Genomic DNA, 26,800 nt, shown 5'->3' on the forward strand with positions numbered 1-26,800 from the left:
ATAAAAGTTCTGAATTATTTTTTTACAGAATCTTTGAACAGGGAACATCATTTTAATTTGAACATAAGTCAGAGATGAATACAAATCCACATTTCTTAGTCAACATTAGAGCTATCACGCATTTGCCAAATGTTAATAACAAGAACAAAAAGGGTATAGAAAGTTATAGCTCAGAGTTTTCCTTGATAATACATTTTTAGAAATTTCTGGGGCTAAATATAATTTTCTTCAAGATCTAAAATAAAAATAAACACTGCACAGAAGCTGAGTTTAAGAAGCTATATTAAATTCTGGCAACTTGTACTACAAAATATTCAAGATGCATGCACCTTGAGAATAAAAATATTATTCAGTGATATTAATAATGTTAATTGCTGTACCCTAACTTATGTTTGGATTCAACTTCAGCTATTCATTACATTGGTATCTGCCTCAGATCTGCTTGTTTACTGTCTTTTCTTTGCTACTGCAGACAAGAAGGAAAGAATCAGCACTCTCAAAACAACTAAAGCAGATCAGATAACCCGCACTGCCAAATCAGTAAATTCAGTCTAGCTGGGTTATTTCTTGAGCAGCGGCACAGCCTGGACCACAAGGTTAGGAAGGACCACAGTGGTCCCAAAGGACAGGTTTAGTCCTAGATTTACTCTCTTCCTGGAGATTTGGAATGTAAACTGGATCTAAAGATAAAACTGGATCCAAAGGAGCAAGAACAGCCAGTGCCGAGGCTGGTTTCATGTCCCAGCTTGCATAGGGCTGTCTCCAAGCCCTCCTTTCTTTTGTGAACTATGCTGCTACTGCTTCCCCTCCTGCCATCTGACCTTTTGTAATCTGCCCAGCAGATGTCCCCCGGCCGCTGCTGGATGAGAGCACAGGGATGGCAGAGGCTGCTTTTCTGTATATTGGTTGCTCTCAGTAAATAACAAGTTTGAACTGGTTACTTGGAGCTGGAAACAGTCAATACCTAATCTTCCCCAGCCTGTGAAAGAGGCATGCTGGGTCACTTGTGGTTCTTTCAGCTCTTTTTGAAGTGTCAAAGAGATCTTATGGGAACTGGTGTTGAACAGTTTTCAAGCACAAATAAATAAAAGATGTGCCAGTGCTACAGCTGTGACTGTTGTTCTACAGCTAGTTAAGTGTATGCTAAAATGAGAATATTTTCTGTTGAAGTTTAACTACTCCACATCTTAACAGAATGCAATGCTAACAAAAGCAACAAGACTTCTCATTATGATATTCTATGTTCATACCTCAAATCCCTGTGGTCTTCCTAGACTTTCTTTAATATGTTTCCACGCAACAAGAATCTCTGATACAGACAAACTCGTAGCTTTGACATCGATAGGAGCAGCAGTGGGTTCTGTATTAAGAAAAATTGAAACAATAAACCTCCACTGTAACAACTTGTATTTATCAAAAAAACTCCATCTGAAACTGTCATTTGCTTCCTTTATTCTACCTTAACACTCACAAGAAGGTATGACACTTATGGGGAACATGAAAAACTGAACAAGATTAAGAGATTATTATTGTACTTCTTTATTTGTGTCATGCTACATCAATATCTTATCGCTGATGACGGGTGCAGTAAACTGTGACAGGATCCCTTATGATTTTTTTTGAAAATCTTTTATGTTTGTAAATGACCTCCTCCCTCCCCCCACCTTTCATCCTCCCTGATCAGCTTTGCTTCAGAAATAAATAGAGTGTTCATTCCTGGCTTTTGAGTGCCTTTTTTCCAGTTCAGATTGAATGATACCTAACTAGGGCGCTCAGTCAATCCTATGAAGCATTTATTGTTTGAGGTCTGGAATGCACACACACGAAGACCTAGAATTGTACCTCTCATTATCTGTGTTGTTACCATTGGCCTTATATCTGTGTTTCTATCTCCATGCTACTCGTAGGATGCTCTGTTGTCCTGGCCTTTTGATGATCTGGACCAGAGATTCTGTAGTCTAAGGCAGGCCTCCCTGCCCTCTCTCTGGGATGGGCATCCTGTAATGCAGCAGAGGAACGGAAAAAGTGCACACCACTGGTTGAGGGCAGTCCAATTTTGTTGCCATAGTCAAGCTTTACATTGCACTTTGAAACAAGTGAGCATTTCATAGAGGTCCAGCTTCTTTTGGTGGCTGGATAGTTATATGGATAAATACATAGAGAGATTTACTGAGATCTCCTATTGAACCACAGCAAAAATTTTTATCCTCATTTAGTGCATTGTGAGAGTGTCCCAAAGTTTTCACGTACCAAATCAAGATTTGAGCTAAGGAAATCTTTTGGATTTTCCACTTTACTACCTAAATGTTATTGAAAAATTGCCCAAGACAAGATGTAGAGATAGGCTTGAATGTAGTACTAGCATCTCTCCACCTTTCCGGTGTAGTTCACTTGCTCAGCAAAAAGGTTAGTTTGCATTCCTCCATGGTAGCAGAGCCTGCAATTTCTTTCTTGGCCTAATGTTCCTCATTACATTTCTAATGTGTTGATCTGATCTTGAAGGGCAGGCAGAGGTCCTGGCTTTTATGTTATGGGAAGGCACATCAAAGAACTTTGTAAAAAATATGTTTTGGAGGCTCATTTAACAGGGCTACAGAAAAGGAATTTCCTTATGGAACAGCCTGAGTTGATATATTTTGATATTATGATATATTTTTCTCAGTGATCAAACTGCCTCAGCAAGATGTTTAGCTACTCTCCTTTCTCTGAGCATGTTGCAGGGATTGTTCTGGCACTGCTGCCCTATACATTTTCTCTGATATGGATTGTACATATTTTTCATGCCTTTTGATGTCAGATTTTTAATGTTTGCAGCTCTTTTTGATCTTCTTTTTTTATTTACTTCTAAAGAAAGGAAGCATTTCTGATGTGATTCAAAATGGTATTCATCTAGAATGAGACTTACTAATGAATATGATATATATATGAAACTTTTCAGTTAAAAAATAAAAAAAGAAAAAAGAACTAAAAAAAATATGGGAATAAATGAAATGATCTTCTGAATTCAATATTGAAAGAAATGTGCTATGAAGAAATGTATTCCTCATAATATGCATTTCTGTTCCATAGTTACATCCTGCTTTCTGTTTTATGTACTACTAAGATTTGTGCAGCAAAAGCTATTTTCTAGTTTTTGTATTATTGAAGCAATTACCGTGTTGTCAGAAAAGATTGCAGTGGGATACATAATTTGTGATGTACACAAAATGTTGGTTGGCAGCCTTTACATTTTCTATAAATGTAGAAACCATTTCCTCTTCATAGCATTCACTGAGTGGTTATGTATTGCTCAGAATAGAAAGGCTGAGTATTTCCTGATATTTTAAAAAATTGTTTTCAACAAATAGAGTAGAAATAGGTTTTTTTTTTTTTTTAATGTGAAGAAAATGTATTTCTTACATGTCCAGAAAGTATTCACTGTAGTTTCACTCATATTAGACATTAAGAATGTAAGTGTTCAGCAAAAAAACAGTAATTATATATTTATGAATAAGGTATGTTATGACTGCTTGAAAGTTTATGGAGATGAAATAACATTTTATATGGATTCAGATAGGATGAGGATCATATAATTTCTGGTGATATAATTCATTCTGTGGTTCAGTCCAATGTCATGCTTTATTCTGTGTGTCTAAAGCTAATGATAAGTTTGATAGGTTCATTAGTTTTCCCATAATGGTCACTGATGCCATGATCTTATTCTATTCTTAATATCTTGTCATTATATTAAATCCATTGGTACCTTCCTGAGATCACACTGACAGAAAAAAAAGGCAAATATCTTTAATGAGTCCTATAATATACCTTGGTCAAATTAAAGATGAAGCATGGTAGTTCCTCAAAAGGCTGTGTGCAATGTCCAAAAAACATTGTCTTTCCATGTACTATAATCATACTGTAAGGAAACATATTTAGTCTGCTGCACTTTGGGATGACCATAATAAAAGAAAGCAAGGAATTACAGTAATTGTACTGATCTGACATTCAGAGAGGGAATCTTGAATTTCAATATTGGCAGACAGGAAAATGAATACTTGGTTTCTGGGTCTCTATTTCTGAAAAGAAACCAGTCCATTTTTTTCTGAAATGTTCGTCCTTGAAGATTTCCATGTGATCTAACAAAAACAAATAAAAGAGCAGAACCAAAACCAAGTTCATGGAACTCTTGTATTTTTCTTCTTTAATACTTTTGTGGAATGAAACTGCAGTCAGGACCCCTTGCTCAATTGCATAATGTGCGTTTAATTCTCATTTTGACTCCAAAAGAGATTTCTACACACTTCCCTAAATTCAGTATCTGACCTTCATTTTAAGTTAAGAATATCAGCCTGAGTAATTGAAGGTATTAAGATTTTAGGACTTCAGCAAAGAGCCATGACAGATAATTCCTTTCTGTGAGGAAAAAAAACACACAAAAGAGATTTATCAAAAGGAAAATGACAAGGAGGAGTCCCTCTTGTGTCATCCTGTAGATAAAGAAAGTGGAATTATTTGCCGCAAGATCTTCCAAATCAGAGCACCTCCAGCTTTCATTCCTGGGAAAAGCCAAGAGACATTATGCTCAGTTTCACCCCTCAGACTGATGGATGCATGTCCCTAGATGGGGTACTCCACCAGATCTGTGATGGCGTGTCTGCCTGCAGGTTAACACTGCATCCAGTATCTTGTGCTAGAAAGGGAAAAAGATGTTGTCAGAAGAGGAAACACAAAACCAGAGACTTGAGTTTAAAAAACGGATAACCAAAACAACAAAAATCAGATGACTGTTCTAATCTCTTGGACTTCTCACTTTTTCTCTTTTTGTATATCCACAAGTGATGTGGTGATCAGGCCTGCAGTGCTGAGCTCTGGCCTGGCCCTCCTATATTTAGTAGCATAGAATAACCCATAGTTGTGCAGTAGAGCTTCTGAAGACCATTTCTGTAATGCCACTCTCATATGAACATTGTTCCCAATATCCATATTATCATGGCTCTCCCTTCTCCATGAAATACCATAAAGAGTGAATGGGTCTAGAGCATGGCTTGTATACCAGTAGCATTAATAAAAAGAGTTTTTAATAAACTCTTACATATCATGATTAGAATTTCATCATTAACATTTCAGTGAAGACAGCTCAAGCTGAATTTTTCAAATGTATCAGCTGAGAGAAGCAAAAAATAATCTGCTGTAGTGTGCAGCTAATATTGCAACTGATTAATTTTCAGGTTCACCTAAACTCTGAGGAGCTCAGCTTTCATTATGAAGTGATCTTCAGGACTTTACTTCATGAGTGTAAGGCTATAATTAAAAGAGTGTAATTACATATTCTTTCTTCTAAATGAAAAAAATAAGGGTAATTTTTTAAGTATTTAAGTAAAGGCTCAGGATGAAAAATAAGGGGGGATGGACCTAACCGGAACAATCCTTCAGTCTTAAGAGTCTGATTCAATATCATATCATCCACTGTCTGGCCTGATGAAAAACAAAACTGCAAGGGCTGTTTATTTGGCCCTTTATCTTTCAGATAACTGAGAAGCTTAGTTATCCATTGGCTCAATGAAGTAGTACAAACCCATACAAAGCAAGAGCAAAAACTCCCTGTAGTATCATTGCATCTTGTATTACAGAAGTGCATCTGGGGTGCCTCAGGAGTTTTTACATAAACATGGCAAGACTCAGAGTCTTCAGGCTTTATCTTGTACCATTCAGGGCTCTCTTTTTCATATCTAGAAGTTTTTAGTAGTATTCACTACACTGTTTATAAAAATTATGAAACTTTCATTTTTGTGAAGATGATTTCTTCAGGTGCCCAAAGGAGAAGATAGGTACTGAAGCTAACTGAACTTGTTCTATTTCTCCCATTGTGGCAACCATGCTAAAAATACCTTTATAAAAGACATAGCTTAGCATAGACCAATTGGGTTCCCTCTTTCTCCCAGAAGTCTATTACTATGTCCTTATATATTTTCACCAATTTCTATACTACATGTATTCTAATTCTTATTTATTTTTGTGCTGGCAGTTTATATCTATTCTTGCAAGCTAACCAGGCACAGGGAGACAAGACACCAGCATGAGTGTGGATATATAATTTCCCATAATGTTGTTTTTATGATACATGGTGAAGTATTGACTCGGGCCAATTAGTGCTGCCCCAAAATATGCCCAGCCAGGGATGGTTCCTGGAAGGTGTGTGAATGCAATGAGTTCTGGGGGAGGTGAATAGTGTGGTTGCATTCAAGAATGTTCAAATGTGCAGTTGTGAACCTTTTTTGTCCAGCTGGCTTAAAGCACAAAGAATTTCTACCGTGTTTTATTTGCTAAAACTGATGTAACATTGTTGTATTCTATGTTCAAAAGCTCTTTGCCGTGTCAAATATTTTCTCCAATTTGCAGACAGCATTTTAATCCAGCGCAGCCACTTTCTGCTAGGACAAGCAAAACAAGCTCTCTAGTTTCTCCTCATTTCTTGATGATCTTGTTAAACCTCTGAATCTATCTTGAGTTCTTTGTTGAACATAGGCAGCAAGAACTTTAAATAAGATTGTAGCAAAGCTTTGAGACAGTTTTATCGGAATCATGCCCTGACGTGAATTAAAACATTTGAGGTTGTATTTAGTAGAGGTTTCAATTATTAGATTTCCATTTTGTAGTGGAAAGGCTTGTTTATTTTCCTGTTATATACATTTGCATGTTGTTTGTGCTCCTTTTACCTGTGTTCTCCAATTCACATTTTTCCTATGTATTATTCAGATCCTTCCCTGCATTAAAAGAGTATCATGACATTGTAATAACAGCAATGTCATAACCATACTCTTCTGCTAGCATTTTGAATACTAAATATATATGATCTGAGGCTGAACTTTAAGAAATTCTGCCAGTGGCCTTCCAACTCTATATTTTCCTTTCAGTACCTTTGCCTATCATCATTTTCCGAATAAGTTTCATACTGTATCTACAGCTTTTATATCATTTTATCTATTTTCCAACCTAACTTGAGAACTATTTCACATCATATAAATGTTTCTACTGTAATCCAGATAATCTGAAATCCATTTTTTATTCAAATTAATACATTATTTGCTTTTCATGTGATCTTTCTGTTTGATATCATAATGTATACCATTTTCCATTTGTAGCTACTTTTAAAATTACTCCTATGTCTTGATTTGATGTGAGGCTTACAATATACTGTAGTTATGCTTTTCCAGATGTGGTGGTAAAAGTACTTTTTAATGTGCATATATAGAAATAATTTTCTTGATAATAATTTATTTGTGGCACTTTTTCATTACTTTGGGATGGAAAAGATCTTCCCCCATGGCCTTGAGCATATTAAAAGGTCTGATTTTCACCATCAGTGGCAGTCATGAAAAGAAAAACAGATTAAATTTCATTATTAAATTTCCTTATTGGTACATGTAGATGGTAAAGTCTGAACTATTTAAATTAGAAAAGGCTTAGTTTCTAAGTAATTGACAGTACCAAACTTTTTCACTACAGATGTAAAAAGTGGTATATTTCCACATTCTTATTTGCTATTCTACTAGTATGATCTTTATGCAAAATGAATGGTACAGTCCTTTCCTTATCTTTAATATTAATATATTATTTACTTCTTTTTTTTTTCTGGTTTATTAAATTAAAAAAAAAATAATCTCATCTCACTTTTTGGCAAAACTTTTTTTGTTCTTATCCCTTTCATTACTTGTATTTCACTACGGAGAAATTAAGTTCATCAAGTCCATCGGACTAACACCACTAAGTCCACCACTACTGTCCAAGCATAATATACATTTTTTACTTACTCTGAGTATCCTTTAGTGGATCTAAATTCTCTGACATAGTGTATTGCCATATAAGCATAGCATTTCTTGCTGTATTAATTTCAGGTAGATTTTATGCATTTGACTTGGGAGACATTCCAAAACACTTTCATTTCCACACTCATTTTTATAGCTACAACTTATTTACTAGCTTCCTGCTATTTAATGACTACATCCATTGCTATTTGTTAAGATTAACTTTTCTACAGTGTCTTAATTATTTACCAAAACAAGACTATAGTAGCATCGTTTCTTCTCAGTAGAGTCAGTAAATAATCTGCTAATTATCACAGACAGAATAAGGTCATTAGTGGTATTTACTATCCAAACTACTTTGCGCAGTTAAATTTTCTTACAAATAACAGTGTCGTGTAAAATTTATCTGAAATTAGAAGGGTATAATTAGAAAGGCACAGTCTGGAGCCACCACAACTGGGCCTTGACAACACACAGTAGGTAACAGTGTGAAGGTAGGCTACAATATGTAGTTTTGCTTCCTTTTTTTTTTTTTTTTTTTCTGTGATTCTCTTTTTATTGAACTTTCTGATTAGAATATGAAATTGTTAAATAACACAATCATCACTATCAGTTTCACGGTATCATTTACCATTGAGAATGAAAGGAAGTCAAATATAAGAGTGTCATGAATATACTGAGCAAATGTTACATTTTAAAATGGAATTGTTTTTGTACCAATATGAATATCTGATACTACTGATTCAAACAGTGGATCAGAAATAGATTGTTGGAGCTGTTTTAAGCAAAAACAGCAGTCTCAACATCCATAATAACTACGAGACAACAGTAGTTGATTATCACTCCAATACAACTCTCTCCTTCAACATTACACATTTATTAACGGTTATTATGGAATAATCATAGAATCGTACAATCGTAGAATCCTTAGAGTTGGAAGGCACTTCCAAAAGTCATCTAGTCCAGCTCCCCTTCAATGAACAGGGATATCCACAGCTAGATCAGGTTGCTCAGAACCTAGTCCAGCCTGGTCTTGAATGTTTCCAGAGTCGGGGCATCCACCACATCTCTGGGCAACCTGTACCAGTGCCTCACCAACCTTATTGTAGAAGTCTTCTTCCTTATATCCAACCTATCCAAACTATTTAAGTTTGAAACCATTTTCCCTTCTCCTATCACGGCATACCCTGCTAAAGAGTCTGAACCCTTCTTTCCTTTAGGTCCCCTTTAGATACTGGAAAGCTGCTATCAGGTCTCCCTGGAGCTTTCTCTTCTCCACGCTGAACAGCCCCAGCTCTCTCAGCCTGACCTCGTAGGATAGGTGTTCCATCCCTTGGAGCATTTTTGTTGCTCTCCTCTGGACGTGTTCCAACAGGTCCATGTCTCTTCTGTACTGAGGACTCCACATCTGGATGCAGTACTGCGGGTGAAGCCTCACCTGCGCAGAGTTGAGAGGCAGGATCATCTCTCTCGACCTGCTGGCCATGCTTTTTTTGATGCAGCCCAGGATGGGGTTGGCTTTACTGGGCTGCGAGGGCATATTATTGGCTCTTGTCCAGCTTGCCATCCACCAGTGCCTCCAGGTTGTTTTTTGGGAGGGCTGTGCTCAATGCTTTTGTCCCTAGCTTATATTGGTAGTGGATGTTGCCTCAATCCAGGTACGAGACCATGCACTTGGATTTGTTGAACCTCATGAGGTTCTCCTGGGCCCACTGCTCAAACCTGTCTAGGTCCCTCTGTATGGCATTCTGTCGCTCTGGAGTTTCAACCGCACCCCACAGTTTGGTGTCATCTGCAAACTTGCTGAGGGTGCACTAGACCCCACTGTCAATATCACTGATGGAAATACTGGAGAGTATTTGTACCAGCACTGAACCCTGGGGGACACCACTTGTCACTGATCTCCATTCAGACTTTGAGCCATAGACCACCATACTCTGGATTGAATCCTGCAGCCAGTTCTTCGTCCATTGAACAGTCCACCCATCTCTTTCCAATTTGGAGAGAAGGATTTTGTAGGGTACTGTTTCAAAGGCCTTACTGAAGTCTAGATAGATGACATCAGTGGCTCTTTCCTTTTCCACTGATGCAGTTAAACATAATGTTTAACATTTTTCTTCACATGGAAAGCCATTATCTTGACACTACAGCTTTCCAGTGACACCATGAAAATCCTCCAGTCTCCACTAGTACCTTACTGATTTTGTTCTCTTAAAAGTAGACAGTGGAATAACTCTTAAAGATAGAACTACTAAAGAAAAGCAGGAGAATATGATTTCCAGCAATAGAGCTTCTCACGGTATTCCCATGGAAAACATTTGCTTATGCCTTGTGTGAATGAAAATTTACATATGCTGGTTCCTATCAGTACAGAACAACTTCTTTGACTAGCCCAAATAAGTCTTTTCTCAGATAATATTTTGAGAGTTATATCCAGTTCACTTCACAGTGATTTTCCTGAAATATTTTTCATTTTTTCTTCTGATCTATTCATATAATTCTCATTGAATAATTGGACATTAAGATAGATGCATAATTATTTATACTATCAAAGCAATAAATATAGAAAAAAGCAGAAAAATTAAATAAAAATAAGAATACATTTGCATTCTATGCACCTCTAACACACAGTATATAAGAAATGAAAATACACAGGTGAAGTTATTTAGTCTTTGAACAGTTGTCCAATTAGCAAATCAAAAGGCATTGTGACCCTCACATACAGTAGAAAATATCAGCCTTTTTCTGCTCATCTTTTTTTTAGAGCAACCCAGCTTACAGTTAAGAATACAGATACCATATTTGGGATGAAGCTTAATTAAAACAAACGTAAATGTTTCTGTTAGGACTGATATGGATTCCTACACTTTGTCACTTGCATGCTGGATAATACTGGCAAGTTAGTTCACCTACTTCTCTGCAAAATGGGATCAATAGTACTTTACACTTCTGCACAGAATTTTGAAATCTATTATTGAAAAAGCATAAGGATAATAGCACACAGTATATTAAAATAGCTTGAAATAGATAAAAATATACAATTCAATTTTACTGCATATTGAACTGACCTCCTTCAGCTGAGCAGATGACCACAATCGGGCTGAAGGGACCATCACCTTTGTTATTGTAAACACCAACTTTCACCTCAAAAGGAGTGAGAGGTGGAACGCTTTCATCTCTATAGATAAACTTTGAGGCATCTGAAGATGTCACCATTTTTTCCTTCCAACCACGTGTTCCATTGGGTCTGAATGCTACAATATATCCGAATCCTTCTCCATTCTGAAACTCTTCTGATACTGGCTAAAAAATAAAGTTCAGATAATGATTAGATGTAGTTTTACTAATTTAGAAAGCAACCACTCAGACTGACTATTATCTTGTGTCAGGGTGGTCTCTTACAATTGCATTATAGAATTTTAATTATCATGCCTGAATACACAATTACGTCCAAAGCAGAAGTCTGTAAGAGTGTTTCTCCACTGGATGCCTTGTGGTCTCAGAAAGATACTTCTTTTGTACTTCACACTTTCTGATTAATGCCTTAACCATTGGTGTATTAATGGAATAGTTCCTTCAAGTGGTTTTGTTACAAGTGTAGACCAACATATTTTTTAAGGGTTCCTAAAATATGATGTGAGTGACACTTAGTACAATGAGACTTTCTTAGGATTTAGATGCCAGTCTAATCTATGTATCCAAATGGGGTGTCACGTTAACAATTTAATTCTGGTGTTCAATTTGAGGCCTAGGATATGATGTAATAAACCTATTAGTCCTAACTCTCAAACTAAAAGTCTTGATGAAGAAAAAAATCTCATTTGCTTTTCTCATTTCAGGGATCTATGAAATTAACCACTTAAATTGGGACGTACCTGCCATAAGCAGACAGTTGGGAAAGAGATTTATCTGTTGAGACTGAACATTGCAAAAGCTATATCTTAAGTGTCCAGCTCAAGAAATGGAATTTTTCATTCTAAATTAACTCCTACAGTTGTTATAAAGTCAATAGACTGTGTTAGTCATTTGATTATGTTTAACAGATGTCAGCATATGAACCCTTGGGAAATGCCAAAAAGGGTGCCTAAAATTTCACATCTTGAAGTGTCCACCTTCCATTTGGATGAACATATAAATCAGAGCAGAGACACAGGAGACACAATCATCTTCAATCTACTTTGTATATGAATGCCTCATCACTATGGAACTCACTTGCAGAACCCAGGTTCTATTCAGCCTTCTGAAACTGTGCACTGCTCATCCAAAGAAAATACAAAAAAAATAAATAAATTGATAAGATCAAAGGTAGGGGAGGCAAAAGTAAAACAGACTTTGTAACCTAGTGAGTTGGAAAGGAGGAGCCTTGGAACTCTTCACAATATTTATGGATTTGACAGTAGATGGTCACCATACAAAATCAAATCAAATCAAACCAAAACCCTCAAAAAACAGAAGTACAAGGGAAGTAGCAGGACCTCTGGATTTAAGTGCAAATGCACTTAACACACTATATGAATTGTGTGAATAAGTTGGGGGATTAAAACTTTACTTGAACCTGCTGAGTACAATTCAGTGGCCTAAACAGATGATTCTTACCTAATTCCCAGAAACCCACATACTATCCCAGTATCTCTTCAGATTTCAAAGTACTTTTTGAATTCCTTTTGCCTATGTAAGTCCAATTAAAACTTTTTTGTGTGTCCTGTGAAAGCACAGGTTACCTGTACTGGTATGTTAACTTGCACTGTGGCTGCGCCTTACAGAAATGCAGTGGCTAAGAAAGAAAACACGGTAGTTTGTACTGAGTTGTTGATACCACTCAGAGTATTATCCAGTGTAACAAGGTTAATTCTTATTTCTCATTGCATGATCTTGTGTTTTGCTTTTTCTATAATTTCTTGAAGAAATTGAGTGACTACCATTAAAATATCATAGAATCACAGAACTGCTTGAGTTGGAAGGGACTTATAAAAGTAATCTAGTCCAAATTAGAAATGTTAGAAATCTTTCAAACTATTAAAAAATGTATATACACTCACTTCATGATTTATGATTGACAGACTTGAAATGCCATTTCATTATCTTAATTAATGACTTTATGCAGTTTAATAAGTATGTGAAACAACAGCGTGCTGAAAAGCATCACCATTAGGAAGAACACTAAGTGTTGCAGGAAACAACAAGTTCATTATAAACATTGAAGAAGGATTGACACCTTCTGCCCTATTGGCAATTTGCATCCCTTAGCTATAAAAGAATGCCCCTCCTCTTGACACTTAGGGAACACCATAAACACACTTTTCATGAATAATACATGCTAATATATAATAAAAGGGATTTGAATGAGGCCAGTTTACATCAGATACAATTCCAGACACCTGAGGTTTTAGTTTGGGATTCTACATACTTTCTCCTGTTTGGAGAGATACCGCTGTTAATAGTCTGAAAATTGTAACCAGCCTGAAATTAGTATTGTCTTAGAAGTCTCAGGTAGCTTGTATTGGGGAAGACAGAGGTAACAGAGGACATCCTCTTCACATGTCCCCAGTTTTCTCACTTTAGGTAGTTTGTTAGAAGTCTATATTTCTCTTATGATCTGAATCACTCCTAAAGTAGCCAGGTTTCATCTTTTTTTTTCATTGAAACTCCTTATCTTTATTTTATGTTTTTTTTTTTTTTAATAATATAGAATAAATACATATATATATTTACTCTGAAACTCTTTGTGATGAATCTAGACATTCTGAAAACACCTTAAAAAAAGTTTCTGCTCTATTGCATTATTTATAATAGCAGAGAAAGCAAATTCCACTCTTCCAATTACCCATTGTCATGTTCATACATAGATGTTGTATCTTGCATCACAAATATCCTCTCAAAGTAAAAGTCTGCCCCAGGTCTTTAGATTTTGTTTATACAAAATACCTCAAAAAATGTATTCATCCTTAATTTAAATTTAAATTTAAACATAGTTATGGGAGATTCTTTCTCTTCCTTTAGCTATTATTTAATCTATGTAGCATTCACTTATGATAATATATATATATATATCAATTCTACCTAAGCATCTGGAAGAAATGTCTGATGAATTAGGGCAACTTTGGAGCTGCCTCTAAGGGAAACAGATTCACTGCAGTACCCTCAAACCACATTAAAATGCAGTTTAATTTAGAAACCTTAGAATGAACACTATTTTGTATTATATCTTGTCAATATTTACCATTAGGAAACCCCAATACAGTACTGTTTACTTTGTTCCCAAAGAGGTAAACATGAAACAAGACTTTTAAACAGAAAAGTCCCTTACCTCCCATGCTATTACTAATTCATGTCGCCTTCCACTTCTGCCACTTACATTAGCTGGAGGTGTCTTTGGAACTGTGAGCAAAAAGGAAAAAAAATCAGAATGTCCAAGTTACTGAAGTTTTCCCTTCAGTAATAAATTGTTGCAGAAGACGTGAGGCTGTTAAATCAGAACAGAAAAACATAGAACACTGTGGTAATTTTGCTCATTTCATTTCATGGAATTCCATAATCAATTGAGTGATTATAAACTCGAACAAAACATAAACTGAGAAGAAAAATTATACTGAAATAAGAAGTCGCTTAAGCACTGTTTCTTCTGCAGTTTAGTCAAAATTTCAGTGTACGTATATCATCTGAGAGATAAAACAAAATTTATCTTATTAGCATTTGTACTTTTTTAAAAAAAGATTTTAAAAATCAAATACCAGGGAACCTGCCACTTTTCAGAGTTCAGGAAAAATGTTAGGAAGTAATTAAGATATCTCTACTATGCCCCAGCTCTTTAGTGATTTAGAATATTTTGGTTCTTTTAAATATATTCTTTTATGCTTTATCAGGGAGCTAATTTTCAGATATTTTAGTTAGCTTCCTTAAACAGCCCTTATTCTTTCTTTCAAAATACTGGAAATGGTACAATACATAGTTCTTTAAAAATTAAGGCCACCTACAGGTTACCATAGTCAGTAAATCTTCAAAAATTTTAGTTATTCTATTAGAATTAAATATATTTTTTCTCTTATGTAGTATACCTAATGAAGCTCCAAAAATGACAAATGTCCTAAGTTTATTTACTGTGAGCATGTAGTGCTTGCATTCTGTATTTGATTAAAGATGCCATAAGATATAACCTTCCTGTTTTCTTCCTTACAGTAGTACATAGATCATTGGTAGAACTGCTAAGGCCTTATTACATGCTGTTGAGCTTATTTATGGAGTAACATGGTGCCATTGAACTATACAAAGAAAAACAGATTTGAATGAATGTACACCACCCTCTCTATTTCCCATCTCAAACATTAACAAGTTCAATGAAAGTGCAGTTGTTACTAGATCCTGAAATTCCCCATAAACTTCAGAATTAATCTGAAGTCTTTAAACTATAATCTCCCTTTTAAAGAACATAAGTTCAGTTCTGTTTCTGTTTTTTTTTCTTTTTTTCTTTTTTTCTCATAACTAATGCAATTTCCCCAAGTTTATGAATTGCTTCTGATGCACGCTGCTGGAAATGTGGTAAGAGTGAGAAACTGGTTACACATATGTTTCTAATATTATCTTATTGCACCATTCTGAGCAAGAAGTCCAGGCCCATCTCCAGTGAATGCAGAGCTTTGAGGAGATCCATCCTTCCTAAGGTAGTTGTCTAAGCAATGGCAAGGATTTATCTTATTATACTGACTGGAGACATGAACAAGGTTAAACTGAAACTCAGTCTTTACATATTTTAATAAAATGTTGCCTTCAGAAATCGTATTACACAGTATTGAAGTGTGAGGATTTTCCCTCTGGCATAACAACAATAATTTTAATAAAAAAGAATATAAACTGTGCTTTACTGGGATGATCATTCTATAAAAAAGATGGAGAACAATAATCTATCAATTAAACAGAATGTATAAACTATCATACCATCTCTAATGGAAAATATTTAAGTCGTGTTTAGCATCCATTTTCTCTTGCCTTTCTATGATTTATTTTTGGTTATATAAAGATGAATGCAGTGTTTATGTAGATGCCATATTATTAGTAAGAGAAAATGCTGTACTCCTTTGAAGCATCTAACATGATGGACTTATTTAACAAGCATTGTCCTCTTTCTAGAGTTTTCCTGTTAAAAGCATTGCAGACTGAAGCCCTATTTAAATGAATAAATGTTAAAAGAATAAAACTGTCAAAATGATGGATTTCTTTTGCACTAAACTAAAATGTACATTCGAGCAGCAAAACTCTTAAATGAATAACCATTAAAAGAATAAATGTGTCAAAGGAATAAATTTCCTCTGCACTGCACCAAAGCAGATTATTTACAGTTAGAGGAGAACATTTTGAAATCAGTGAAGAAGAGTATTAAAAGAAAACATTTATGCCAGACCCTGAGGTTGTCTATCATCAACCGTTTCAGCAACATCACTTTTATATCAATCTTACATCTGAATTTTCTCACTCAGAACCTGTTTACTGCCATACAATTAATGACTTCCAAATCTTTACATTGTTAATTCTCAGCAATGGCACACATGGAGAAACACTTGCACCAGAAAAACAGATGTAATTTCTGAACTTTGTCCCCAGACACAGGGTCCATACACCTGAGGGACAATGACATTACACCTTTGTTCTTAATGTCTCTCACAAAACTCAGAATTTTAACATTGTGTCTTCTGAATAAATATAACCTCAACTAGTAACAAGCAGCTCTTTGCTGTGCTAATACATCTCATTTAATAAGATAAAAGAATGTCACCTATGGGGAAACGAATCACCCCTTGGCTTAACACTGGTACTTAAGACCACCAAATGTGACTATGCTTAGCTTGGTTATATGTCTCCAATTATTTTAAAGCTTTGTCATAAGTCCCTGTGTTGATCACCTATAGTATTGTTTTTCTTCTGCTTTAGTCTTAAACAGTAAGAGCAAGTCAACTCTCTTTTTTTTTTTCTTTTATTTCTTCAGCTACTGTTGGGATTGGGAGCAAAACACAAACTTGTGTTTCTGCATTGTTCCAGTGATGCAATGCTCTGAAAGTTTGGCAGACATGGTGAGTAGATGTGGGTCATAGAAAATGTGACTGACAGTGGTTGTACATGATCACACATTGACATTTAAACCTTCACTCAAGTAAAGCAAACAAGAAAATGGAAACAACTTTGGCAAAGTTTGAAGTGAATGGAAACAACAGTATTTGTTTCTTAAAGAACTGCCATTTTCATGGAAGTATTGTGGTATGCTGAAAATGGAAGTAAAACCCAACAGACTTGGATTCTCTCTCTGTCCCCTTGGATAACAAAAATAAACTTTAAATGTTTTCTTTAAGAGCAGGCATAAGGAATGTAAACCTCACCCACTCTAAAGAAGCCTTTGACAATATAGTAAAATATACATTTAGAAATAGTAAGGCTTATGTACAAAGCCTTAGAACTGGACAATTGTTATATAATTTGTGTGTATTTTATCATTACAAATCACATAAATATGAAAAGTGATGGTTTTTATTAAGGAAAAAATGTATACACTGAAGATATTGCTGAGGGCTTTGTGTTGAAGAGCAGAGGTTAAGTGCTAAAAATCTCTAGTAATGCCACCTATATATAATAAATTTGTGTTTAAATGTAAAGGATGGGGAACTTTTGGAGGGGATAGATGATACTATAAATGTGGAATCATAACATTTGGGCTAGAAAATAGCTTTCCTTCTAGTGCTCTACTGTGTTCAACATTTTGAAAATTGGTCTTTTCTATGAGGTGTTTATATTAGGTTTTGTGTTCAGAATTTTAAAAATTCCTCTTTCTTCACTTTGAACAGCTACTTAATTTTTGGTTCTTTAACTGAAAAGTGAAGATTCTGGTAAAGATGGCCTTTTCAGAGATTTTGTCTAGTCACTTTAGTCCAAAATATCGAAAATGATTTAACGCTTAGTGAAACGTTTCTATTTTTACTTTAAAAGGTATAACTTGAATTTTTGTTCAGTTTCATTTCAAAAAGTGAGAAAATGAAAACTGTGAAGAGAAAGGAAAATATTTTATTTCAAATTGTCAGAATTTTTTTAAATTTTCATAATTGTTATTTCTAATTGCTAAAGGTTATCAAGAAAATTTGGAAATAATTAATTTGAAAATTAAAATTAGTCTTATTTTCCCCCTTTTTTTTTACGTCAGTGGATGAATTGAAAATATTTTTACACTGCTCGAGCTGTAGCTTCCTTTTCTTCTAGAAAGGAAAGTAAAGCACCACACTGAACCTGGAAAACCTGAATGTATTTGAAAAACAGTTCATCCACTTTTTAACATTCTGGTATTGTAAAGAAATTTTAAATAAATATTGTCCCTGAATTAATAATTAACCATTTTAAAGTGTTTCTTTTGTCTGTTTTCCAATGAAATCTTGGGTGTCTTTTTTACCTTTTTGTGTGCTCTGATTATTACAAACAGAAACAACAGATATTTAAATTTGTGTTTTAATTTTTGCGTAGAACAGAAGTATTTGGCAGCCAAGATTATAGTTTATAGTATTGTTGTAGAAACATGTAGATAGATTTAGTTTCTATCATTCACTATTACAGTCTGGGTAGGTGAGATAGAGGGAAAACAAAGAGAAGCAAGTGCCCAACTACTCCCCTTTTTTTCCCGGTAAGAAACGCTAACACCACCTGCTCAATTGACAGAGAAGTTTCTGATAAGAAACTGAGTCCAGATTTCTCAAGTCACAGCTCCATATTTTAATCAAAACATCTTTCTCATTCTACTTGTATCCTATATTCATGAAGATATATTCCATGTGGATTTTTAAAAACATTTTGTATAATTTCTGAAACATTTTGTCAAATAAAGCAAAAAGAAAACAAAATGCTGATCTTGCCACACTTCTGAGGAGTTGGAATTATTAAACTTGACTTTAGTGCTCAAGAAAAAGTTTGCTCAAGATGTAGTTACTATTATTATTTATTTATTTCAAAGCTGCTTATATCTTTTAACATACTGATGCAATTTGAAAAACAAATATTAGCTGTGGAAAAGGTATGAGGGTGTAAAGAGGTTTGTCACCAGCTTGACAGAGATTCCTAAGGTGAAAATCAAAGCAACATCACATTTTTCTTTCCAGTTGTTTTCCTTTGTATGCATATATATATATGTATATATCCTTCAGTGTACACCTGGGAAACAGAGAGATGATAAGTGAAAACCCTTTCCATGTGTGAAAGACCAACCTTCAAGTTCTTGCACTCCCAGGAAATATTTCATATCTCAGCTGATCAGGAGTGAAATGTAAAATGTGCCAGGCCCTCTGCAGCAGATGACGAACTGCATTCTGCTATTGGAAACACCCCAACTGGTCTCAGGATCTGCATTTCTTCTGTTAACATTTTCCTCTTTATTTTTAATACTTGTAATTTAGGAGGAGACAGGATTTAATTCTTTCCACTGATAGTCACACATGGCTGCAGGATGCACTCTGAATATCCTCCACATTACCACCCATGGGTCTGAAATCTCAAATGCCGTTCCATATATGTCAGCTTTCCTGTTATGTTTTCTAACAGCACTACTATGTGGACTCTTTGTCAATATGATGCATATTAATTTAGGCCTGCAGTATTACATGTAAGCAGTATGCTAGTTTCAAATTTAAACATGCAGTCAACAATTGACTATGTTATCTTCTTCATTTGTTTTTCCCTGTGGAGGTCATTTTTATGAAATGACTTCAGTTGCTCATGAAATAATGTCCTAATGTTAAGAATAGAACAAAAATAATTATGATAATGGCAAAAGTGGAAACTTATTTTGCACGTCTATAAAAAATAAAATCCAAAACCTGACCACCATCAGCAACAAAAATCCCTTAAAACAAAACCAGCCTAAAATGTGTTGTTGTCAGGACACGTTTTCCTTGTTATAATACAAAGAAATATTAGCTGAGAATAAGTGTGGCTTAATGAAATATAAGGACTTATTAAAAATAAATTCTGCTCACAATCTGGTACTAATTGAGTGCATTATATTGTTACCTCATAAAATCAAGTCTTCATGTCTGATTAGCAGGTTAAACTTTGATTCTACTCAATTTCCCTCTCTCCATGTTTCCCCATGAATAGATAATGTAATTGATGCTTTGCCCCCAGGCTTCAAATGCCCGACTGCCGTAGTGGAATGCCAGACATGTCTAAATTCATGTTACTGGCTCTGTTCACCTTGTGGACCTGTAAAATATGTATCAAGGCTACAAGTGACAGAAATGCAGCAGCTGGCTATAAGTTAGATGTGCCAGAAAATTGCAGTATTATCCATTCCAATGAAAGTAGATATGAAAAGTTATCATGTTAACTAAATGTGATCTAAGTAATAAGATTAGGGTTTAATTAAAAAATTAAAGCAAGTGAAAACCTGTTTATTACTCTGATGATTTCTTTGCACAATCCCAAGCATTGCTTCCATGGGTATTTTAGATAATGGACTGGTATAAAATGTCACTATCTTGGGGAAGAAGTGATAAAGTGAGGTGTGGGGGGTGAAAAAAAACTTTAGTCTCTGGCCAAATTAGAAGATGACATTAAATTAAAGATGCTGATTTCCACTTAAGTATAAAATAATGGCAACAGAATTACACATTTGCTACCTCTGTGGGTTCTCTATGCAACTATCATTCACCTCTGTGGATCATGGCTCTCCTCTGAGCATGATCCATGCTCACCTTCTCTGCTGGGAGACTGATATTTCTGGAGATTTTCCAGTGCATCCTGCCTTTTTTACTTGCAGAGCACGTCTAACATCATTGCAAAGGGCCAGGTTAGTCTTCTAGGTCATGAGGAGGAGATTGATACCATATTCCTTCTAAAGAATAATGTCCTCACACATGCACTCTATTAAGATTTCAGATCTGTGATGTTGGAACTGAAGCCCATATTAGTAAAGGTTTTACCTTGAAGCTTTCAGATAAAAAAAACGACGAATAGAGATATTCTGAGAAAGAATACAGAACTGAGTAGTACACAAAGATATTAATGTCCTAATTTGGAAAACCATATATGAAATCCAATGAAAACTGCTATTAACTTTCCTTTCTCTTTGACTTTGTTATTTGAAAACAGCCACAAAGATGTCAATTCACACTGACAGAACTGTCTCAGAGAATTGTCTCAGAGAACAGAGATAGACAAGATTTAAGACCCAAGGCATCTCTTGGACTTCAGGAATAGCTAGAAACCAGGAAAAAGCAGATTCCTGATTGAAGCAAATCATGAAGCCTCTGGCATTTCAAGAATGCCATAGAGATTTATAAACAGCATTCCATTTGGTAAAGAATTACATGCATAACAGATTGATATATTTTTTTATTTTCTTGGTTTTGTTAGCTGTTGTTTTCCTTGCTTTTGGTTTAAAGCAGAGTCTATTGTGTTATTGTTATTGCTTTACAACTCTTCATAGTTTCCAACAAATTGGCCAGTTTTATCTTATTAGTTACGAGCAGTGTCTTCTCACTACTTCTGCAGAATAGAAGTGAGAAACCATTTCACTAACAAGAAAACACACAAAAAAACCAGCTCACAGCTGAAACAGAATCCAAAGGGTTTCATTAAATAAGGGTCTTTTGAGATTGAGGTGATGGCAGCTAACTTCTGCTGTATCACACTGTGCTAAACAGGCACACCAAATAAACTCAACTTCAATTTCTCCGAAGGCTGTTAAGTTGTTTTAGTGGCACCTGTCTGGAATTCAATGTCACACTACAAGACGCTTCATTCTAATGTGACACTTGTGCAGCTGAAACTCTGGTAAAAAAAAAATGAAAAAAAATATTTCTACCTGGAAGGCTGAAAGTGCAGGTAAACATTGAGTGTGGCCTTTTCCTGTTTGAACTAATATGTTACTGACCTTTCATTTGAGAAGACCTGCATTATTATCAGTTATAGGTCTGTTTGTCAGGAGGTCCTGTGTTACTTGAATATAAATTATTACTACTTTTGTTAAAGACTGTTTCTCCAGATGGCAGCAATAGTGGAGCATTACCCAGAAAAGAATACTAATCACTGGGCCAAAAAAACCCACTGCAGAATGCATGCTTCATCTGTTCCCAATTTTTTTCCTAATCAAAAGCATGATGTATTAATTAATTTTTATAGAGGTAAAACTGTAATTATTGTTCAAAGGAATATTAAAAATGGATGTGCACGAAGATCTTCACTAGAGTCACTGGAATATGTTTTGGTAAATACAGACTTTTTTTTGGTAAAAATAGGGAAAGAAGAACAAGGATCCTAAAAACATGATAGCTGGATAACAATCTGACATTCTCTAACTTGTTTGTGAGCAAAACATTCATTCACATTTTATATACCTCTGGTGGATTGAAATCCTGAACTATCCTTTAAAAATCAGGGAAATATTCATAAATCTGAAAGAACAAAATACCAGGGGTGCAACCTACTACAGCATAAGCCTTTTCCAGAATGGATGTCTCCTTTCTGATATGTACTACCTGAATAAACAAAGAAGTAACTCGAACATTTGGGTCCAGCAGAATTTTCACTGCCAATGCTGCATATGGTTCAAAATCATGGAAAGGGTAATGGTGGAGGAATAAGATTTTTTTTTTTTCGTTTTTGAAACTCATTTTCCTTTTCTTCATTTTCTCCTAACAAAGTATACACTATCTGAAGCTCATGCTATAAAAGTATATGTTGAAAAGATATTAAGTTTCATAATGTAAAAAGCTTGCAGAAAATGAGGGGGAGAATTGGAAAGGAAACACTGTTCAATGATCATGAATGGGAATCAGATGACTGTGATACAGTTCTGCCATTGCATCTCTGTTACCAGCTAATAACTCTGAAGTCATTTAAAGGAGGAAAAATAAATATGCCTTATTAAAACTGAAGATAGTTCTGTTAGACTTCATCTGAAATACTGCATCCACTTTTGGGTGCCACAGATTGAGAAAGATATTGGTCAACTATGGAGAGCTTTTGGGTGAGGGCAAGAGCCCTTGTCCTGTGAGGGGAGGTCAGGGGAACTGGGCTTGCTCAGCTTGGAGCAGACACCTTCAGCGATCACACAGCAGTCCCATGTGCCCATGGATAGGTCAATGGTGAAAATGATGCTGGGATTTTCACAGCGGTAGAGTGGGAAGGCAAGAAACAGTGGGCATAAGCGGGGAGAGTTCTGACTGAATATATTGGAAAACAATTCCCAATGAGATGAATGAGGCATAGGTTGCCCAGAGAGCATATGCAGTCTCCATTCTTAAAAGTTTCAAAGCCTTAATTGGGCAAAGCTCTGAGTAAATAATCTGAAACAAGTTTTTTCAGCTTTGAGGAGGAGGTTGGATTAGAGACTTCCTAAGATTCCTTCCAGACTTAATGATGTAGTTGCTTCTGTGGTTCTGTCGAATAAATCAGTCTGAATACTCTGTTGTGACTGCTTATGGGTAGTTGTACAAAGATCTGTGAACTATGCATCTGAGGCAACAAGATTAACTTGTTTTAAAAAATAAGGATTTTTATTTCAGACTAAGAGAGGTGGGCATGTTTTGGCATTGCTACTTTTAATGTTTGTAATCTCTTATGAGAAGACAGAAAATAGTGCAATGCAATTGCCATATTCATTTGGACTCTTTATTACTATAACCAATTTTATACTTCCAATTTAAGTGGAATCTTTGAATTTGGCAGTCATCTATTCAGAATGATTAATAAACTACTGACAAATTATTCAGTTGAAAAAGAATCAAAACAAAATCAAACTTCTCAAAAGGCCTCCTAAATAACAAAGAGGCATACAACTAGCAATGGAGAATATTTTGAAAATGTCCAGAGATGGAGGTCTCTTCCAAGGCTTGGTTTAAACCCTGCCTCCATCTCTTTCTGCCTTTCAGACTGTGTCTCTCTTTATCTACCTAGTGATTTTTCTCAGTTTCCCAGTCCTTCTGAAACCATTTGTTCATTCTGCTTCAGTTGCTGTCAGCGATGCCTGGCTTTCAGAGTCCATTGCAATTTTCAAGAGAACCAAGCAGGATACTTTTCTCTAGGCTCCCATCTATCATCTCAGTCAGAAATTTAATGAAATTTCTCTAAGTTTAAAATGAGAGAATATGCATGGCAAAGTGACATGGAGAGTACAAGATATTTCAAATTAAGCAGATTCCCATGGCTTCTCTACCTTGCTGAAAAAAGGATTCAATGTATCTTCAAGGAAAGAAGCTATGAGAGGTAGTGGGGAAGAGGCTGCTTGTGAGCAGTTGCATGAAGGGCATGAAGAGGACCCTGCAATTCATGATCAGTGGAAGCATGTCAGAAGGTAGGCAGCAAAGGCTTAAAAGAGAAGGATGAAGCATAAGGCAGAATCATAGAATCACAGAATCACCAAGGTTGGAAAGGCTTCCAAGAGGATCTGCGCCATGATCTTTCCTGGCACAGAGGTGAGACTGATAATAAATATCAGTGAAGATATTACACAGAATAGGCCCCAGTACTGACCCCTGGGGAACACCACTCATGATTGATTGCCAGCTGAATTTCAATCCATTCATCATAATTCTCTGGACACAGCCCTCCAGCCAGTTCTTTACCCAGCAAAGAGTATACCTGTCCAAGCCACGGGGTACCAGTTTTCCCAGGAGAACACTGGGAGACAGTGTAAAAGGCTTTGCTGAAGTCTAGGTAGACTACATTGACAGCCTTTCCCTCATCCACCAGGTGGGTCACTTGATCATAGAAGGAAATTAGGCTCGTTAAGCAGGATCTGCCTTTCATGAATCCACACTGACTGGCCCTGATCCCAAGATGTCATGCATGTGCTGTGTAATCTCACTCAGGATGATCTGTTCCATAACAGGACCAGGACCATTGATAGATGGTAGAAAGCAGTTTGGCAGTCACCTCCACCAGCTCCCTCAGCACGCTCAGGTAGATCTCATCCGGCCTGATGGGCTTGTGATAGGCCAGGCGGAGCAGGTCTCTGTTTCCACTTGAATTGTGGGGGGTTTATTCTAGGTTCTAGGTTTATTCTACATCGAGGATAATTGCTCTGATTTTTGAAGATAGATGAAAAGAACCTTATCCATAGAGATCCTTACCCATAGAGACTCAACCTTATCATTCCTAGCCCTGAGCTCAAAAGTATCAAAACACTCTCTAATATGGAGATCTATGCCCCCACCCATCCTTCCTTGCCTATCCCTTGTGAAGAGCTTATAGTCATCCATTGCAGCGCGCCAGCTGTGGGAGTGATCCCACCATGTTTCTGTAATGGCAACTAAGTCATAGTTTGCCTACTGCATCATGGCTTCCAGCTCCTCCTGTTTGTTGCACATGCTACATGCATTAGTGTAGATGCACTTCAGCTGAGACATTTGCCTCACCCTTAAACTCATCATTGTTCCCCCAGGCTCTTCTCTAGCTAGCCTCGTTTTAACCCCTTCACATTTCATACCTACTTTAAAGCCCTCTCAACAAGCCCTGCTGGCTCCTGGGCTAGGATCCATGTCCACCTTTGAGACAGGTGAGACACATCTGCAGTCATCAGGCCAGGAGCCAAGTGAACCACTCCATGGTTGAAAAAAAAACAAATTTCCTTCAATTACACCAGCCTCTCTGCCATGTATTTATGAGATGGGTTTTCCTGGTCCTCCCAGTATCCTTCACTAGCACTGAAGGGATAGAAGAAAACACCACCAGTACTCTTGCTGTATCAACCCTAACCCTAAACTCCCTTTTGATAGCCCTCAAGCTTCTCTGAGTGACTTTGTCACTTCCGGCTTGAACTATCTGTAAAGGGTAGTAATCAGAGGGTTGAACTTGACCAGGATGTTTTTTAATTAATGTCCCTGACCTGGGCCCAAGGGAGGCAGCACACTTCTCTACAGGTAGGGTCTGGTTGACATATCAAGCCCTCCGTTCCCCTCAGAAGGGAGTTGTTTACAACAGTTACCCTTCCTTCTTTCTTGGCAAAAGCAGTCTTGAGGTGTGGAGTTGACTGCCTCACCCTAGACAACCTCCTGTATGGACCTTCCACCACATGCTCACTTACCTGTCCCTCGAGTTCAAGAGCCTCAAACCTATTACGGAGTGGTACCTGGGGAAGCTAGGTATATAGAGAGGGGATACCTGAGATCCCAAGCAGGGACCTGTTTCCACTCTTCCTCCTTTCTTAGGTATCCTCCCTCTGCTAGATGGTAGAAGGGTAGGGGGTCCACCACTGTTTGGGGTGTATCGTCCCTGTGCCTTTCTTGCAGGTACGGCAGGGAGTTGCTCCACCTGTGTCTCTCCCATTCATACTCCCTGATGCTCCTTGACCTTTCCACCTCCTCCTTGAGCTCTGCTACCTTGAGCAGATCATCCACCAGCTCACACCTCATGCAGGTGGTATCCCTGCTGCTGTTGTCATTAGCAGCAGGCTCAGGCACTCCCTGCATCCTGAAACCTGAACAACAGTTTGGGCCAGGTACTCCATCTGAGTTGCTACATTCTTTTTGGTAAGAGCTTTCTGCCTAGTGGAAACCATGGCCATATTTGTTGTGTAGGAGGCATCCAATAAGTGAGTCGAAATGAAGGTAGCCTGGATGAAGTAAGACAGCAGGGAATTAGGTCATTTGGAATTTCTGTAAATTAATTTCTGTAAATTACTGTTCCTGTATATAAAACAAACTGTTTTCCATGACTATCACCCTGGAGCAATGTTGAATCAACACAGACTTGTACCATTGAAAAGAGAATAGTGCTATTATTATATTAAATCAGTTCCTGTTTCTAGTAGTCCTGGAAAATTAACCTTTTTATCTCCTTACCTGCTTCATTGGTTCTGATCATGCGGGATGGTGCACTTGGGTCTCCAGTCCCAATTTTGTTGGTTGCTACAACTCTGAACTCATACTCCACCCACGGGTTCAGTTCAACAGCCATAGCAGACTCCATATCTCCGCTTATCACATCAGGAACTGCAGGCAGTGAAGAAATGTACAGGCCACTCAGAAAGCTGAAGCTCACATGCAGTGTTTCAA

At 36.5% G+C, this 26,800-nt stretch overlaps 1 protein-coding gene across 6 annotated transcripts in view; it reads right to left on the reverse strand.

Moving 5' to 3' along the window:
- CNTN5 (contactin 5) overlaps positions 1-26,800 on the reverse strand; it is a 636,498-nt gene that overhangs the window by 15,436 nt on the left and 594,262 nt on the right. For all 6 annotated transcript variants that reach the window (XM_021381356.1, XM_021381346.1, XM_021381363.1 and 3 more), the window contains 4 exons: positions 26,588-26,737; positions 14,092-14,162; positions 10,853-11,087; positions 1,251-1,360 (listed from right to left, as the gene is read on the reverse strand). In XM_021381356.1, the coding sequence (XP_021237031.1) occupies positions 1,251-1,360; positions 10,853-11,087; positions 14,092-14,162; positions 26,588-26,737 (566 nt within the window). The remainder of the gene's footprint in view (positions 1-1,250; positions 1,361-10,852; positions 11,088-14,091; positions 14,163-26,587; positions 26,738-26,800) is intronic.

Source organism: Numida meleagris, chromosome 1 (genome assembly GCF_002078875.1).
Source record: "Numida meleagris isolate 19003 breed g44 Domestic line chromosome 1, NumMel1.0, whole genome shotgun sequence".
Taxonomy (NCBI): domain Eukaryota; kingdom Metazoa; phylum Chordata; class Aves; order Galliformes; family Numididae; genus Numida; species Numida meleagris.